This window comes from Lissotriton helveticus, chromosome 3_1, assembly GCF_964261635.1.
Source record: "Lissotriton helveticus chromosome 3_1, aLisHel1.1, whole genome shotgun sequence".
In the NCBI taxonomy this organism is placed as follows: Eukaryota; Metazoa; Chordata; class Amphibia; order Caudata; family Salamandridae; genus Lissotriton; species Lissotriton helveticus.
In genome coordinates, this window is record NC_136061.1 from 756549571 (window position 1) to 756566025 (window position 16455).

At 41.2% G+C, this 16455-nt stretch overlaps 1 protein-coding gene across 2 annotated transcripts in view; it reads left to right on the forward strand.

Moving 5' to 3' along the window:
- Window positions 1-3694, forward strand: part of RNF141 (ring finger protein 141) — a 187984-nt gene extending 184290 nt beyond the window's left edge. For both annotated transcript variants that reach the window (XM_078680950.1, XM_078680949.1), the window contains one exon: window positions 1846-3694. In XM_078680950.1, coding sequence (XP_078537076.1) covers window positions 1846-1996 — 151 coding nt within the window. In that variant the 3' untranslated portion in view covers window positions 1997-3694. The remainder of the gene's footprint in view (window positions 1-1845) is intronic.
- The last annotated feature ends 12761 nt before the right edge of the window (window positions 3695-16455 follow it).

The window sequence follows — 16455 nt, forward strand, 5'->3', positions numbered from 1 at the left end:
AAATATCCTCTCTTTGAGGATCAATGGCATCATGTATTTTTCTCCTCCCAAATTAATGACTACATGAGACCGCTGAAACATTGTCTGGAATATCAATGGGATCAACTCTCAGGCAGGATGGGGACAAAGTGATCCTGGCATCTCACACGAAACAATCACTCAGCTGGTGGTGTCTCTGAGAAAATGGAAAAGTGAATGAATTTCCATCAAGATATTCCAACTCAAACCATTGTGACAGATGCTTCCCATTCGGGTTGGGCTATCACATGGACCACTTTCATATTCACTGCTTATGGTCTCTGAGGGAACAATCTTATCATATCAACCCACAGGAGGTGAGAGCAGTGCACCAAGCTCTGGTCTGCGTTCCTCTCTTCCTCATTGAAACAGACAATACAACAATCATGCATTATCTGACAAGCAGGGAGGGAAGAGATCCAGATCACTGTCCCTCAAGGCACACACAATCTGGAATTTGTTAATCTCAGGATCACAGCTGTCCATGTACTAGGAATCCAGACTGTACAAGCGGTCACACTCAGCAGAGCCATTGAAGAGAATCACAAATGGGTATTAAATTACGCCGTTCTTTGAGACATAGACATCTTTTGCGACTGGTGTTTCCCTTAAATATATCTTCTCGCAGACTGAGTAGATGAGAAATGCCAGAGCTTCCCAATGAGGTATTACCAGCCAGGCATATTGGGGAATACTTTATGGCTCGACTAGTCAGTCACGTACTTTACACCTGTCCTACAGTACTACCTTTTTTTCAAATCCCACATCTCCTGCAGAGAGAATACTCCATACTCTCAATGTTTGGAGGGTTTGAACTTCCATCTGGAAAAGACAAAACCTTTGAGAGAGTCAAAACAACTCTTTGTAAACTATGGCTCGTTCTGAACAGTATTTGCCACTTTGAAAAAATTCTTGTCTAGATGGATTGTCCCCTACAAAATCCTGTAATACCGGAAAGCCAACAAAGCCTTAACTGGGAAACCTAATGCTAAAGTAGCTACTGCTGCATTATTTAGCAACATTCCAATTTCTGTGATTTGCAAAGCTGCAACTTGGAGATCTATTCACACCTTTGCAAGACACTATTGTCTTGAGACGGATGCAAGAGCAGATGCCCAAGTAGGGCAAGTCTCTCTAAGAAATCTATTCACTTAAATCTACTGTTTTATTTAGTCTTTTCCTCACTGGATAAGCTAGCTAATTTACGTACCTTCTGTAACAACTTTCATGATCGAAAGTATATATTTTCACTAAGATTCATCACCGTCCTTCCTCCTCCAACTCTGATGGTTTTTTCTGTGATTAGTAAGATGCAACGGTATACAAAATGTTCATGTACTCTATTTGTTAATGCTCTCTCGGTTCCTTTCCACATGCTTCAATGTAGTGCAGAAAAAAACAGGAACTTACTCCTTCTATGTCCCAGTTTTATCACATACAGAGTGGGTGGAGTTGCAGTTGATGCTACATGGTGCCATCTGGCTATGCTGAAGAGCTGTTACCTGGTAACGAATATGCAAGAAGATATAGTATGAACGAGAAATAATTTTCCTTGAATGTAGGTAAACTTTTCTTTTAGTCTTTTCAGTGTCAAACATTGCTCAATGGCTAATTCTCATATTGCGTTAATAGGTGTGCTCATCTACAATATGTTTGAGTATAATTCACCTGCCTGTTTCCAACCAAATAACACGACCTTTGTTACACAGCTCTTTACAACATGATTTTTTGGGTAGGTAAACGTTACTTCCTTTATCTATAAGATAAGATAGCAGCATTGACATGCTTGTTTGGTTTATTCTTTTCTGATGGCCATTTTCTCTACAGGAGTGATCGGAATAGAAACTGCCCCATATGTCGCCTGCAGGTGACGTGTACCAACGATTCTTGGGTGGTTTCAGAGGCACCTACAGAGCAGGATGTGGCTAACTATATACTGAACCTTGCAGATGATGCTGGACAACCTCATAGACCATGACATTCCAATCTAGACCATTTTGTTTCTCAGTTTTATAAACATTGTTTTTTGAGTTTCATAATGTCCTCATAATTATTTTTAGTTCTATCTGTAAATTGAATTGGATTTGTTTTTGATGTTGACTGTTGTTTTGTCACCGAGTCTTCAGTATTTGAATTGACTTTGAAACAAAAATGGACACAGTATGTGACTCTTGACAAGTTAATTAACAAACATTTCAGAGAAAATATTTTTGGAGAAGTTTTGTATCTGTTAGTCCTATTTAAAGCATCTAAGACATGTTGTAAATACTCGTCACTGTAATGGTGGTGATGCGGTTGGTGTGTGTTCCTGTGTGTTGGCAGTTTTTGTGGTATTTTTTGGTATGAAAAACAAAATATTTTAATCGTATTCAATATTTGTGTAAAGACCCTTTTCTTTTTTATGAGTCATGAGTTTTTAGTTTTAAAGCCTCTCCATTTGCTTAATCTTGGGAGCCAGTCAAAAAAAAAAAAAAAATATATATATATATATATATATATATATATACACACACACACACACACTTCACATTCACGAATAAGGGATGTGCATTTTGCACAGCGACTGGTTTGCGGATGGGAAGAAATTTGTGATTCAAATTTTATACTAACAGGTTGCATCCTAAATTGTCCCTCCACTTGGGTGAAAAAAATGACATGCATAATGAATATTAATAAGGCAGCATGTAAGTTTTGATCCCCCCTCATTCCAACCCCCACCCCGTGATTCGTTGCAAATTCAGGGATAGAGATTTGCTAGAGACAGCAGGCTCCATCCTTGCATTTGCGTTCCTAAATAGGAAAGGTGTATTATTTATTTAATTGTTTGTTTATTAAATCAGAAAGTATCCATTAAAACAGCAGGTGCAGCTTAAAATAGAAAATGAAAGTTTCTCTTTTGGGAAGGCCTTGAAGGGAACAGGCAGTGGTCCTGGGACACCTGCCTGCTGCTCCTGAAACTGCCAACATGATTCTCAAAGTGAGGAGCTGTCCCATGGCTTCCCCTTTCTAATCAATTACCATCCCAACTCCGGGATCGGTAACTGATCAGTTGTTTACGACATCACTCTCAGTCACAAATCATTGCTACATTTCATTTCGAATTGCAGCTTGGATGGGACATCCCTTTCGTGTCCAGCTATTCATAATTCGGATCTAGTCTTAAATGCTCTGTACTAATTGGAAAGAGATTTTTGACTTGTGAAAAAGCATGTGTACATTACAAAAAGATACAATATGCTTTTGTAGTTGCAAACCCTGTGATTGTGCAAATTGCAGGGATTGCAACTACAGAAGGACTAGGACTAGATACTGACCTCCCAAAACCTTGTTGTGGTATCTGGTCATAAAATTAGGGAAACATTACTCTAGAAAATATGAATGGAGCTATGTATTTTTCCCTTCAGATATGTTTCATCTGTTTAAAAAATGTGCTGTGTGATGACATTGTTGTTTAACTACCTGGAAACTTCATTTTGTAAATTTGAATACACTGTGCTATCTTGTGGCCATTCCTTTGTTTTTGACATTCAAAGTCAATCAAGGTTTGTCACATTTCAGTTGGTCCTTCTCAAATATGAGAATTCAAAATCTGTTCCTTCCGTGCATAGGACATATTGACATTTCCTTTTATACTACTGTTTTTCAAATGTTCAAATTAAAATTATGAATTAATGTACTTATTGTTTCCATAATTTTAGTCATAGCTATCATTTTAATCTACATGTGCCTCAGAAGTGTACATTTTCATGAGAAATGTGAGATTGCAAATGTTGCATGCTTTTTTAACACAATTAAACTTCTGAACCAAGTTAGAAATTAGTTAATTGAATGAGTTGTGCGCAGAAGAAGAAAAGACTTCCTATTGCTGAAGAAATTATTTTTAAAGTTTAGAAAAAATCAACGGGCATATTAAGGTACAAAGTTAATATGGGTATTAAAGTACTACATTCTTCAAACACTCCTAATTAAGGGGCCTATTACGGTGGCAAACGGACATAGTCCGCTTGCCACCGTAATGGAGCAGGGACTGCCCGCCATGCACATTTGGATGTGCCCACCACACTGGCGGGCGCATCATGTGCCCTCCATTGCGGGTGGATCTGCTGGCTGCAGACCCGCCCGCAATGGAAAAGGACTGTGCAAGGCACTGCCATGCACTACATGGCAGGCACCACGTGGTGCCTGCCACGCGGCGTTCGGTCTTCACGCGGACCCCCTGCCGCAGACCCCGTAGCCATCATAATATGGCGGGCGGTTATTCTTGTGAGGATGGCGGGCGAATCGCCCCCGTCGGCCCGGCAGTGGATACCGCCGGCCCGGCGGGGGCGATCCGCCCGCCATCCTAATGGGCCCCTTAGTGTGGAATCTCACAGCATTGTTCATATTTACTCAGTAATTAGATGGTAGTCCCAACGTCGAATATTGTTTTCAGTCTTTATAAATTCACCATACTTGGTGACTGTCTGAATCGTATATGAATCATTCAAGATCGTCTTAAGTGATGCCTGATTGGTACTTTACTTCCTTACAGATGCTTTTCTGAGTCACTACTTCACTTTCATTAACCATTTAAGAACTTAATTGACCAGAAAGAACAGACCACTTAATTGTATAATACTCCAGAGGACATACTATTGGTGTTTAAGCCAATCCCATTTGAATTTGGCATGTAGTTACTGTAATGTAGAATGACAAAATTATGGTTTAAAATGATTAAATGCATGAAAGTATGCTGTTCCGTTGATAGTGTTCAATTAACTGTTTTCGAATGTTCTATCCTTTATGCAAAACCATTTTAGACATGCATGTTCTTGGATGTTGATGTTAGTGAAGGGGCAAAGAAATATTAAAAATGCACAAAGTAAACATTCAGCACTGAAACACAAGCAATACATTCTTTCAAACCTTCTTGTAGTGACAAAGAAAAGGGAACTCAGGTTTTCTGTCTGTGACCGCACTAAGTTTGTTGGATCTTGTTTTTTCAATTCTTTAGCTGCTATTTGTATTAAGCTCCTAATCTGAATTAGTTTATTGGAAAGAGATCACTACATTGTGTGTGTGTGTGTGTGTTTTGCAATCAGGTAAGTTCTAGTCTTCACTGATGAATAGTTCATTACCTTATCCTGTTATTCTAGTGTAAGTGAGCGAAGACTACACACATGAGAAGACAGAGAGTGGCAATGACAAAAATATATTAAAGGTTGTGGTGATATTCAAATATTGAACAAAAACATAGGAAGGGTGCTCCAAGTATTTTTTGGCAGCATGACTTAAAATGGTGAAGGACTGGCATAAACGCCTCCTTACGAGTGAAATGATGGTCTATATTCTGTACAAATATATTTTTTTATTCTACACTACTAGCTTGTAGTGATGTAGATATGCTAAATGTATGATATGCAAAGCAAATGCATTGTGGGTACTCTATGTGGATAAACACTCGGTTTGTGATGTAAATAGTAACAGTATTCAGATTAAACACACTGTTTATGTGACTATCTGCAAACTATTTGAACATAGTTTGTAAGACTAAAGAACTACTATTTTGATTTTTATTATGTATTATGTATATGAATGTGAATTAGTCATTTGGTGCATAATGTTATACTTAGTCAATGAACTGAATCACTGAATAGCACTTTTTATGATTTATTTGTGTGCTTCCCCATTTGTTAATTTGTTTTATTTTAAGACAGACAGAGAAACTCTGCACACGTAAACAAGCATACTTCTGCATGTAGGTAAAAATCCTGTGTCTAAGTTATTTGGTTTTTACTGTTTAAACTAAATCAGACAATGCCACTATGTGTTCCTTTCTCAAGAAAGTGTTCTGGGTGAAAACATGTAGATTTATTTGGAACGCAAAAAACATACATGAGATGGAAGGAAAAATATAAGAAAAATATCAGAAGAACCGTGCAAGAATTTTTTGTCGTGAATTGAAATCTAACCACTTTGTGTAAAACATATTGTTGCAAAATGAAAAGATCTGACCACTTTGTATAAAAGAAGTTTGAACTTGAAGAATTGGTTTCTCGCTTTATTTCTGTAGTTTATGCAATCAATACATTTAGAAAATATTAAATGAAGATTTTTATTTTGGGAGAACTCTGTGTTTTTTAAACCACCGCTTTCTGAAAACTCAAACTCTTATCCTTAGAGAAGACAATCTAAGTATCTTTGTTTTATAATTATCATCTATTGCAAAGTTATAAGAAGCATTTTCAGAATGAACACCATGTGCTTTATTTTTCTAAAGTGACAACACACTAGCTGATAAAACTAGTTTTGTGTACACTGTCCTTCAATTGATTCGAATAGCTTTCATTGCTCGGGTAATGGGATAGGGGAAATGCCTAAGCAATAAACAATATTCACAGTAGCATGATGGCATGTCCTCCTTAATCTGCTCCTGTCCACCTGTGTTATTGCTCAGGCTCCAATGACCGTTCTCTCCACCTAAGGAATCAAATTGATCACGCTTTGCACTTGCTTGAGAGATCCTCTGCAGCGCCTTTTCCATTTGTTATGCTTCACGTTTGTTTTTCTCCAATCTTATGACTTTTTTTTTTGGTTTGCTCTTCTTATGCCTCAATAAGGAAATTTTAAAGAATTTGAATAATATTGCGTTCTGAATTTTTCAGGTGCTCTTTCCACCTGAAAAACTAGTTACATTTCCACTAGTGTCAACTGGATCACATTTCCCCATGTAATTATTTATTTGTACATTTATAGTGCTCTTGGTCAGGCACAAAGACGCCAATCTTCTCAGGGACGTGCACGAGGAAGAGCCCCACAGGGGAGACATGGCTCCCACCAGTAAGTGACCTATCAACTCACCAAAACCTCTTGAACACAACACCAGTGGGCGGCAGAGTAAAGACCTTTGAAGAGTAGAGGAAGGTGACTTCAGATAAATGGATTCTAAACATTATAACATTTGGATATTGCTTAGAACTTGCCATGTCACAGTAAGGGGACCAAGGGTAAGGGTCCACTGAAAAGAGGAAACATTCTGCATACTCAGTGAAGTTGAAGTTTATAAAAACGCAAAAATTCTAGATGACAACATAGCAAGAGTTCATACCACAGTTACAAAAAGGGGATTACATGGCAAAGATAGAACTAAAAGATGCTTATATGTACATCTCAATGAATCACAAACAATAAAGTTACTTTAGGTTTGTAGTGAACAAGACTCGCTATCATTTCAGAGTGCTGACCTTTGGTATAAAATTAGCACCAAGGGTGTTTACAAAGTGCTTAGCAGTAGTAGAAGCACATTTGAGAAGCCAGGGACACATGTTTATTCCTAGCTAGATGACTGGCTAGTATGATCAAGCTCCTTAAGCAAATGCTGCCTAGTAAAAGCAACTCCTTAAGCAAATACACAACAGACATACAAAAGGTGATAAGAGCTCTTGTCATCCTGGGATTCTCTATAAATATAGAGAAATCATCACCTAAACCAGAACAAGAAAAGATCTTTCTGGGAGCAAGAATCAACTCATTAGAGGCAAAGGTGTAGCCCTGTGAGAATATGATAGCGTCAGTACTTCAAGAAACTCGCCTTTACCAGAAGGGGCGGTCTCTGACAGCGAAGACTGGGGAAACCTCTGGGGAAGATGACCTCATGCATCCCTCTCATTCTATAGACGAGGATGCAAATGAGACCAATACAGGAATGGCTACAAAACCAATGGTCACAACCTACAGGGAGTTGGGAAGATCTAGTGGTTTTCATGTAGAAAATGTAGGAGGAAATGGCGTGGTGGAGCAAATTACCTTTAACAGCGGGATGACCAGTTCAAACAACCAACTCCAACAGTAGCCATTACTACAGATACCTCACATATGGGTTGGGGAGCTCATATGGGATTGCTCATGGTCAGAGGGCTATGGAAGGATCAGTAAGCTGTCCAACTTTTAAATGTCCTGTAACTAAAGACAGCATTCCTAGCCATAAAAGCATTTCAGAAAGAACTTTGGGGAAAATCTATTTTTATTCAAATAGACAATACTATGACAATGTTTTATATGAACAAGCAGGGAGGAACACAATCCTTTATTCTATCAAGATTAGCTCAGGAAATCTGGAAGTGGGCCAATCCGAGACAAATAGACCAAACAGCAATTCCTCTTCCAGGGAAAGACAATATGGAAGCGGACAAGCTTCCATATTCCAGCGGACAAGCTAAGAAGGCAAGCATCATCTTCCTATGATTGGGAACTCAATCAAGCTGTACTCAAACAGATATTCAAACAATGGGGGACACCAGAAATGGATCTATTCACAACGCAAATAAACGCAAAATGCCAATACTTTGTGACCAGGCGTCCACACCACTAATCCCTAGTGAATGCTCTGTCGATAAATTGCTCAGGGATATTTGCTTGCGCTTATACCCCTGGATACTACTGTTACACAGGGTAATCAACAAATGCAAGCAAGCCAAAATGACCAAATCCTGATTGCCCCTCAGTGGGCCAGACAACCATGGTAGTCGGAACTAGCGGAAATGGCTCAAGGCAACATTACAAAATTACCAAGACAACAGGACCTTCTTTCAATAAAGAACCACAGAATTTCAGTTTGGCAGCATGGATTTAGGATTCTGACAACTAGGCCTACACAATAGCCATTCTCAGAGAAGCAAGAAGACCAACAGCAAGAAAGTTCTACAGGGCTAAATGGGAAATATACTCAAGGTGGTGCCAAAGGATGGGCCGGGTACAGGACAATACGAATACTCAAAAGTCCTGAGATACCTCACGCACCTACTAGATTGCAAATTAACTTATGCTTTGTTAAAAGTACATTTAGGAGCAATGGGGGCCTACACAAGACGTCATGTAGGAAGAAGTTTCTTTACAACACAAGTAGTAAAAAGATTCAGAGATGGAGCAATGAGGATAGCGCCACCCAGACTGGTGCCAGCCCCTACAAGGAACTGAAAAACCCTGTACTAGCACAGCTAATGAGTAAACCCTTTGGACTTTTACCTAGGGTTCATTAAAAATGCACATGTTTAAAACAGCCTTTATAGTGGCAATGACATTGCTTTCCAGGGTGAGTGAACTGCAAGCACTTCCAATTCAAGAACCATACCTACAGATCAACAAAGACAGAATAGTCATGAGGACAGATTTACAATTCTTACCCAAAGTTGTCACACTTCCACATAAATCAATCAATTCAAATACCAAGTATTTTCCAAGAGCCCAAAAATCAAGCGGAAAGAGCTTTACACACTGGTTACAAGAAGAGCAATCATGTACTACATGGAAGACATGCAGACAACATGGGCAAACCAGAGACAAAGGGTACAATATCTAAATGGATCTCTCAAACAATTCAATTCCGTCCGTCCAAAGGAAAAATGATATGTTTGTTGATTTGAGGAGCATTTTGTCTTAAAGAATTTGCATGCTGCACTTTAAGTGGTCTTGTTCAGTGCCAGAGGGGTTAATCTGGGGTGAGCGGTCTCGCTGTTTGCGACCACGTCCCAATAAAGTACAGTCGATGACACGCAGCAGGCGCGCCAAAAGCAAGCCCATCTGCGCCTGTCTGCGGCCGCCCGGGCTAGAGGCCAGAAACCCTGGCACTTCAGTGTCAGGCCAGTCACGATATTCCTCTGAAGAACTAAAGTTCCATATGCAACATTTAAAGGATGATTGCTGGCATAGAATCATGCCAGATGCTTTACCTAGTAAGTGTTCAAAATGTAATCAGAGATTTGAGACTAATAACCATGAAATTCTGCAAAAATTGTATATTGATAGGAGCTCTCAACACTTGATAGACCGCAAACAGGGAGTGTCAGATTGCAAATGTACATAGTCAACTGTAGATCTCTTCCTCTACAAAATAAGGAAATCTACACTTTCCTCGAAGACGAGCCCTGAAACCCTGGCAGCATGAGGACAGTAGTCCAGACATTGCTGTTGCCCGTCCGAGGATATGCAATTGCTAGAAGTGTCTGTTATGGAAGAAAGGCTGAGAAGTAGCCTCTATATTTGAAAAAAACTCTTGAATGTAAAGCACACTCTATACAGATTGCAGATAGTGATATCTTAATCTCCTCACTTAATATTTCATTTACTTTCACCTTTTCTGGCTTATTAGTATACCGACCCCCAGGACCTGCAACACAATTCGTCCAGATGATCCCTGATATAATAGCAAAGTATGAGTTGTCCACTGCCAATTTCACACTGCTAGGGGTTCTAAATATACATTTTAAAGATAACCTGTGTACACTGACTAACGGATTTAAGAGTGATCTAGTAGCGCTAAAGCTTAGAAAATGGGTTGAACAACCTACAGACATCAACGGCCATATACTGGACCCTATCTTTTCAAACATTGCATCCTTGGAAATATAGGCCCTCATTCCAATTGTATGGTCAGATCATCTGTTAATTCAATTTACAATCCCCAAAAATGAACCGCCCAAACAGAACAAAGCCCTTATCCAGCAAACACGACAATTGCCAAAAATTGACATAGTGGGCTGGCAGACGGCTTGCTTTTGGGGAGTGTATGAAGTCCACACTAGAAGTGGTGGGGTCTGCACACCACAAAAGAGCTTCTCAAGATAGAGTAAAAGTAGGCTGGTTTTCTGCAGAGCTTAGGGAGTTAATAAAGAGTGTGAGAGATAGGAAAGGTAATGGAGACATCAATATGATGAAGAAAACAAACAGGCCTATAAAGCAAGTATAAGACAATACCATCAGGCAATCTTCCTAGCCAGAATAAAGGACTTTGCGGAGAAGATTAAACAGACTGTTAACCCTACAAGAGAAATATATAACATTGTAAACTCGTTTCTAAAACCCAATGTGACTGGCTCTAGCCCCTCGAGGGAGCGCTGTGAAAAGCTTGCCCTCTCTTTTCTGGAAAAAGTGAACAAGATTTACGAGTCCTTTGGGCGGAGGGGAGGCATGAATGGATTCCGACATCCCAAAATTAAGAATAGACAGTCAATCATTAGTAGAATTTGAGTCCCTACCAAAGATGAGCATCAGTGACATCATAGTGGTTGCAAGCTCCATTAAATAAGGATCCTCATTAGACCCATCCCCAGTCCACATCCTGTTTAAAGGAGGAGATAATATACTATTTGCTTTACAGGTACAATGCAATACCTCATTGGAACAAAGTTGTATCCCGGAACCTTGGAAGACCAGACAAATGGGAAAACTACAGGCCCATTTCGTTATTGCCTGGAATAAGTAAGAACTTAGAGAAGTGGCTGAATTGCACCCTTTCAAAGTTCCTGGACAGCAATAACCTGCAACATGCAACACAAACTGGCTTTCGCCCTGGCTGCAGTACGGAAACAGCTTTATTACTAGCAACGGAAAAAATGAGAACGACTATAGATCAAGGAGGGGCGGCTGCTCTAATCCTTCTAGGCTTGAGCGTAGCCTTTGACACTGTCTCTCACTCAGTCCTGAGAAATGGAGATATCAGGGCCTGCCTTAAAGCAGCTAACAGCCTTCTTAACAAACAGAAGCTTTCAAGTTAGTGAAGGCACTTTTGTGTCTGAAAAGATGAAAGTGAAATGTGAAGTGCCACAGGGCTCAGCGGTGAGTCCTACACTCTTTAATATCTATATGAATCCATTGTCGGGCACATGGTTCACCATGGTGTCATAAGCGTATGACACCCAAATTGTTGTCTCCAGATGCTTCTTCCACCTATAGGAGACTCAACAAGTGCCTGGAACAGGTGGCCGACTGGATGGCAGTAAGATGCTTTAAGTTGAATGGAGACAAAACTGAGGTGTTGGTGATGGGTAATGACCATCCCTCTGGGGGCATATTGCATAGCCTTCTCAGCTAGGTGGACCTCCTACACCAACAGACGAGGTAAAAAACTTAAGAGTGATTCTAGATAAAGACCTCAAAATGAAAAGAACATTTCGGGGATTTGTTTGGCCTGCTCAGATCACTGAGAAAACGCTGAGATGTCTGTCACTGGAGTGCTGTAGGATGGTTGTGCAAGGATTGATACTTTCACGCCTTGACTATGGCAACTCCCTTTACATGGGCAGTCCAGCCTATGTCTTAAAGAAACTACAGGTAATGCAAAATGCTGCAGCTCAAGTACTCTTGAATATCGCCAAGAGAACAAGTACTCTTGAATATCCCCAAGAGAACACAGCACAATTAGTACTTGGACAACTACACTGGTGACCAATCAGAAAATGCATAGAATTCAAAAACCTATGCATTGCACACAAGCTGAAACATGGACACAAGCCTCAGGTCATACAACATCTCATCACCCCTTATTCAATTGAAAGAGCATTGAGATCGAACAATCTTTCTCTCCTGTCAGTCCCAAGAATAAGGAGAGCTAGAGAGGGTGGAAGAACATTTGCTTTCCTCATGGCCAAGCTATGGATCTTCCTTCCTGTACACCTCAGGTCCAAAAATAACTTGTTAAGCTGTAAGAGACAATTAAAACCACACGCCTTTAGGCAGTGATCATTGCTGATAAAACACCTCCTCTGTGACCCAGATAGTTCTCTATACACCTTGGAGTCATTCTGATACACCTGTTCAGGAACTCGTGTTAGTTATAGGGTCATTCTGCCGGGAAGCCCGCTGTGGGTAGCTGTTGTGCTATATAAAACCTTATAAATAAATAAATAAATTGTAACACTCAAGTGCAGGAGTACAGCTACATTCCAAACCAAAAGCACACTCAGCACGTAGAAAAGGGGCTACAATAGCTTTTTTTAGCAAATCTACCTTGAAAAGACATTTTCATGGCAACTACTTGGTCATCAATCGACATGCTTACCAAAGATTGTGTAAGTCTTCAAATAAATAAGGAAGCTCAAGTTGGACAGAAAGTATTAAGATATGTATTCACAACTTTGAGCTCATCTTGGTCCCAACCACCACAAGATTAAAAAACCACTACAAAATCAATGCTTGGCATGTGAAGCAAGAAAAGATTCACGCTACAAAATAAAATGTTTTCTGACCTGCAGGAGTAGTTTTGCAGCTTGAAAAAAAAGAAAATTCTGGAGTCACCGGCAACCAACAACCCACCTCACCTATAAGAGAGGAAAAAGAACAAAAAATAAAGAATCGAAGGTGAGTACTATGAGGGGGAGCTTCCAGGGAGGGTGTATGACGTCAGAGGAGGCAGAATAAGACACCAAATGGTGGGACCGTCTATGCCCAACAACAATAAACAAGCAGCAGCATACATACCGGGGGAAGCACTGTGTGCACGCCGCTGCACGATGACGACACGGGCCGGGCTGCACCTGGAAACGAAAGAGAAAAAAACAGAATAGCAAGAAAGACAAGATGGCTTACCTTAGACCCGCAAACAACATCATACATACCGGGGGAAGCACTCAGTGCACGCCGCTGCACGATGACGACACGGGCCGAGCTGCACCTGGAAAAGAAAGAGAAAAAATCATTAGAATAGCAAGAAAGACAAGAAGGCTTACCTTAGACCGGCAAACAACAGCATACATACCGGGGAAAGCACTCCGTGCACGCTGCTGCACGATGAAGACACGGGCGGGCTGCACCTGGAAACGAAAGAGAAAAATACATTAGAATAGCAAGAAAGACACGATGGCTTACATTAGACCCGCAAACAACAAAACATACCGGGGAAAGCACTCCATGCACGCCGCTGCACGATGACGACACGGGCCGGGCTGCACCTGGAAATGAAAGAGAAAAATACATTAGAATAGCAAGAAAGAGAAGATGGCTTACCTTAGACACGCAAGTAACAGCATACATACCGGGGGAAGCACGCCTCAGCACGATGACGACACGGGCCGGGCTGCACCTGGAAACGAAAGAGAAAAAAACATTAGAATAACAAAAAAGACGAGATGGCTTACCTTAGACCCGCAAACAACAGCATACATACCGGGGAAGCACTCCGCTGCACGATGACGAAACGGGCGAAGGTGCACCTGGAAACAAAACAAAAAAAAATCAAAAAACAAGAAATGTAAATAAACAAAATGGCAACTACTTGGTCACCAATCGACATGCTTACCAAAGATTGTGTAGATCTTCAAATAAATAAGGAAGCTCAAGTTGGACAGAAAGTATTAAGATATGTAGTCACAACTTTGAGCTCATCTTGGTCCCATCCACCACAAGATTAAAAAACCACTACAAAATCAATGCTTGGCATGTGAAGCAAGAAAAGATTCACGCTACAAAATTAAATGTTTTCTGACCTACAGGAATAGTTTTGCAGCTTGAAAAAAAAGAAAATTCTGGAGTCACCGGCAACCAACAACCCACCTCACCTATAAGAGGGGAGAAAGAACAAAAAAGAAAGAATCGAAGGTGAGTACTATGAGGGGGAGCTTCCAGGGAGGGTGTATGATGTCAGAGGAGGCAGAATAAGACACCAAATGGTGGGACCGCCTATGCCCAACAACAATAAACAAGCAACAGCATACATACCGGGGGAAGCACTCCGTGCACGCCGCTGCACGATGACGACACGGGCCGAGCTCCACCTGGAAATGAAAGAGTAGCAAGAATAGCAAGAAAGACAAGATGGCTTACCTTAGACCCACAAACAACAGCATACATACCAGGGAAAGCACTCCGTGCACGCTGCTGCACGATGAAGACACGGGCGGGCTGCACCTGGAAACGAAAGAGAAAAATACATTAGAATAGCAAGAAAGACAAGATGGCTTACATTAGACCCGCAAACAGCAAAAACATACCGGGGAAAGCACTCCGTGCACGCCGCTGCACGATGACGACACGGGCCGGGATGCACCTGGAAACGAAAGAGAAAAATACATTAGAATAGCAAGAAAGAGAAGATGGCTTACCTTAAACACGCAAGCAACAGCATACATACCGGGGTAGCACGCCGCTGCACGATGACGACACGGGCCGGGCTCCACCTGGAAACGAAAGAGAAAAAAACATTAGAATAGCAAGAAAGACAAGATGGCTTACCTTAGACCCGCAAACAACAGCATACATACCGGGGAAAGCACTCCGTGCACGCCGCTGCACGATGACGACACGGGCCGAGCTGCACCTGGAAACGAAACAGAAAAAAACATTAGAATAGCAAGAAAGACAAGAAGGCTTACCTTAGACCGGCAAACAACAGCATACATACCGGTGGAAGCACTCCGTGCACGCCGCTGCACGATGACGACACGGGCCGGGCTGCACCTGGAAACGAAAGAGAAAATAACATTAGAATAGCAAGAAAGACAAGATGGCTTATCTTAGACCCGCAAACAACAGCATACATACCGGGGAAAGCACTCCGTGCACACTGCTGCACGATGAAGACACGGGCGGGCTGCACCTGGAAACAAAAGAGAAAAATACATTAGAATAGCAAGAAAGACAAGATGGCTTACATTAGACCCGCAAACAACAAAAACACACCGGGGAAAGCACTCCGTTCACGCCGCTGCACGAAGACGACACGGGCAGGGCTGCACCTGGAAACGAAAGAGAAAAATACATTAGAAAAGCAAGAAAGACAAGATGGCTTACCTTAGACACGCAAGCAACAGCATACATACCGGGGGAAGCACGCCGCTGCACGATGACGACACGAGCCGGGCTGCACCTGGAAACGAAAGAGAAAAAACATTAGAATAGCAAGAACGACAAAATGGCTTACCTTAGACCCGCAAACAACAGCATACATACCGGGAGAAGCACTCCCCTGCACAATGACGAAACGGACGAAGGTGCACCTGGAAACAAAACAAAACAAAAAACAAGAAATGTAAATAAACAAAATGGCTTACCTTAGACAATCGCTGCATGAAAACAGGAGAAAGTCCATGTAAAACAAAAAAGAAATCGCAAAATGTAAACAACACCACGAACACGCCCACCAGTCTGAAAGGGACGGGCTTCAAAAGTAGAACAAACTCAAAATACAGGCCCCCCCAATCCTAAAAGGATGGGGCTTACAACCAAAGAATCACGTAACTGAGAATTTTTCTCCAATGGCTGGACGCCGTTTAGGAGGCCAACCAATGGAGATGAGGGGCGGGGTTAACCCCATAGAATCATGCCAGATTCTTTACCTAGTAAGTGTTCAAAATGTAATCAGAGATTTGAGACTAATAACCATGAAATTCTGCAAAAATGGTATATTGATAGGAGCTCTCAACACTTGATAGACCGCAAACAGGGAGTGTCAGATTGCAAATGTACATAGTCAACTGTAGATCTCTTCCTCTACAAAATAAGGAAATCTACACTTTCCTCGAAGACGAGCCCTGAAACCCTGGCAGCATGAGGACAGTAGTCCAGACATTGCTGTTGCCCGCCCCGAGGATATGCAATTGCTAGAAGTGTCTGTTATGGAAGAAAGGCTGAGAAGTAGCCTCTATATTTGAAAAAAACTCTTGAATGTAAAGCACACTCTATACAGAT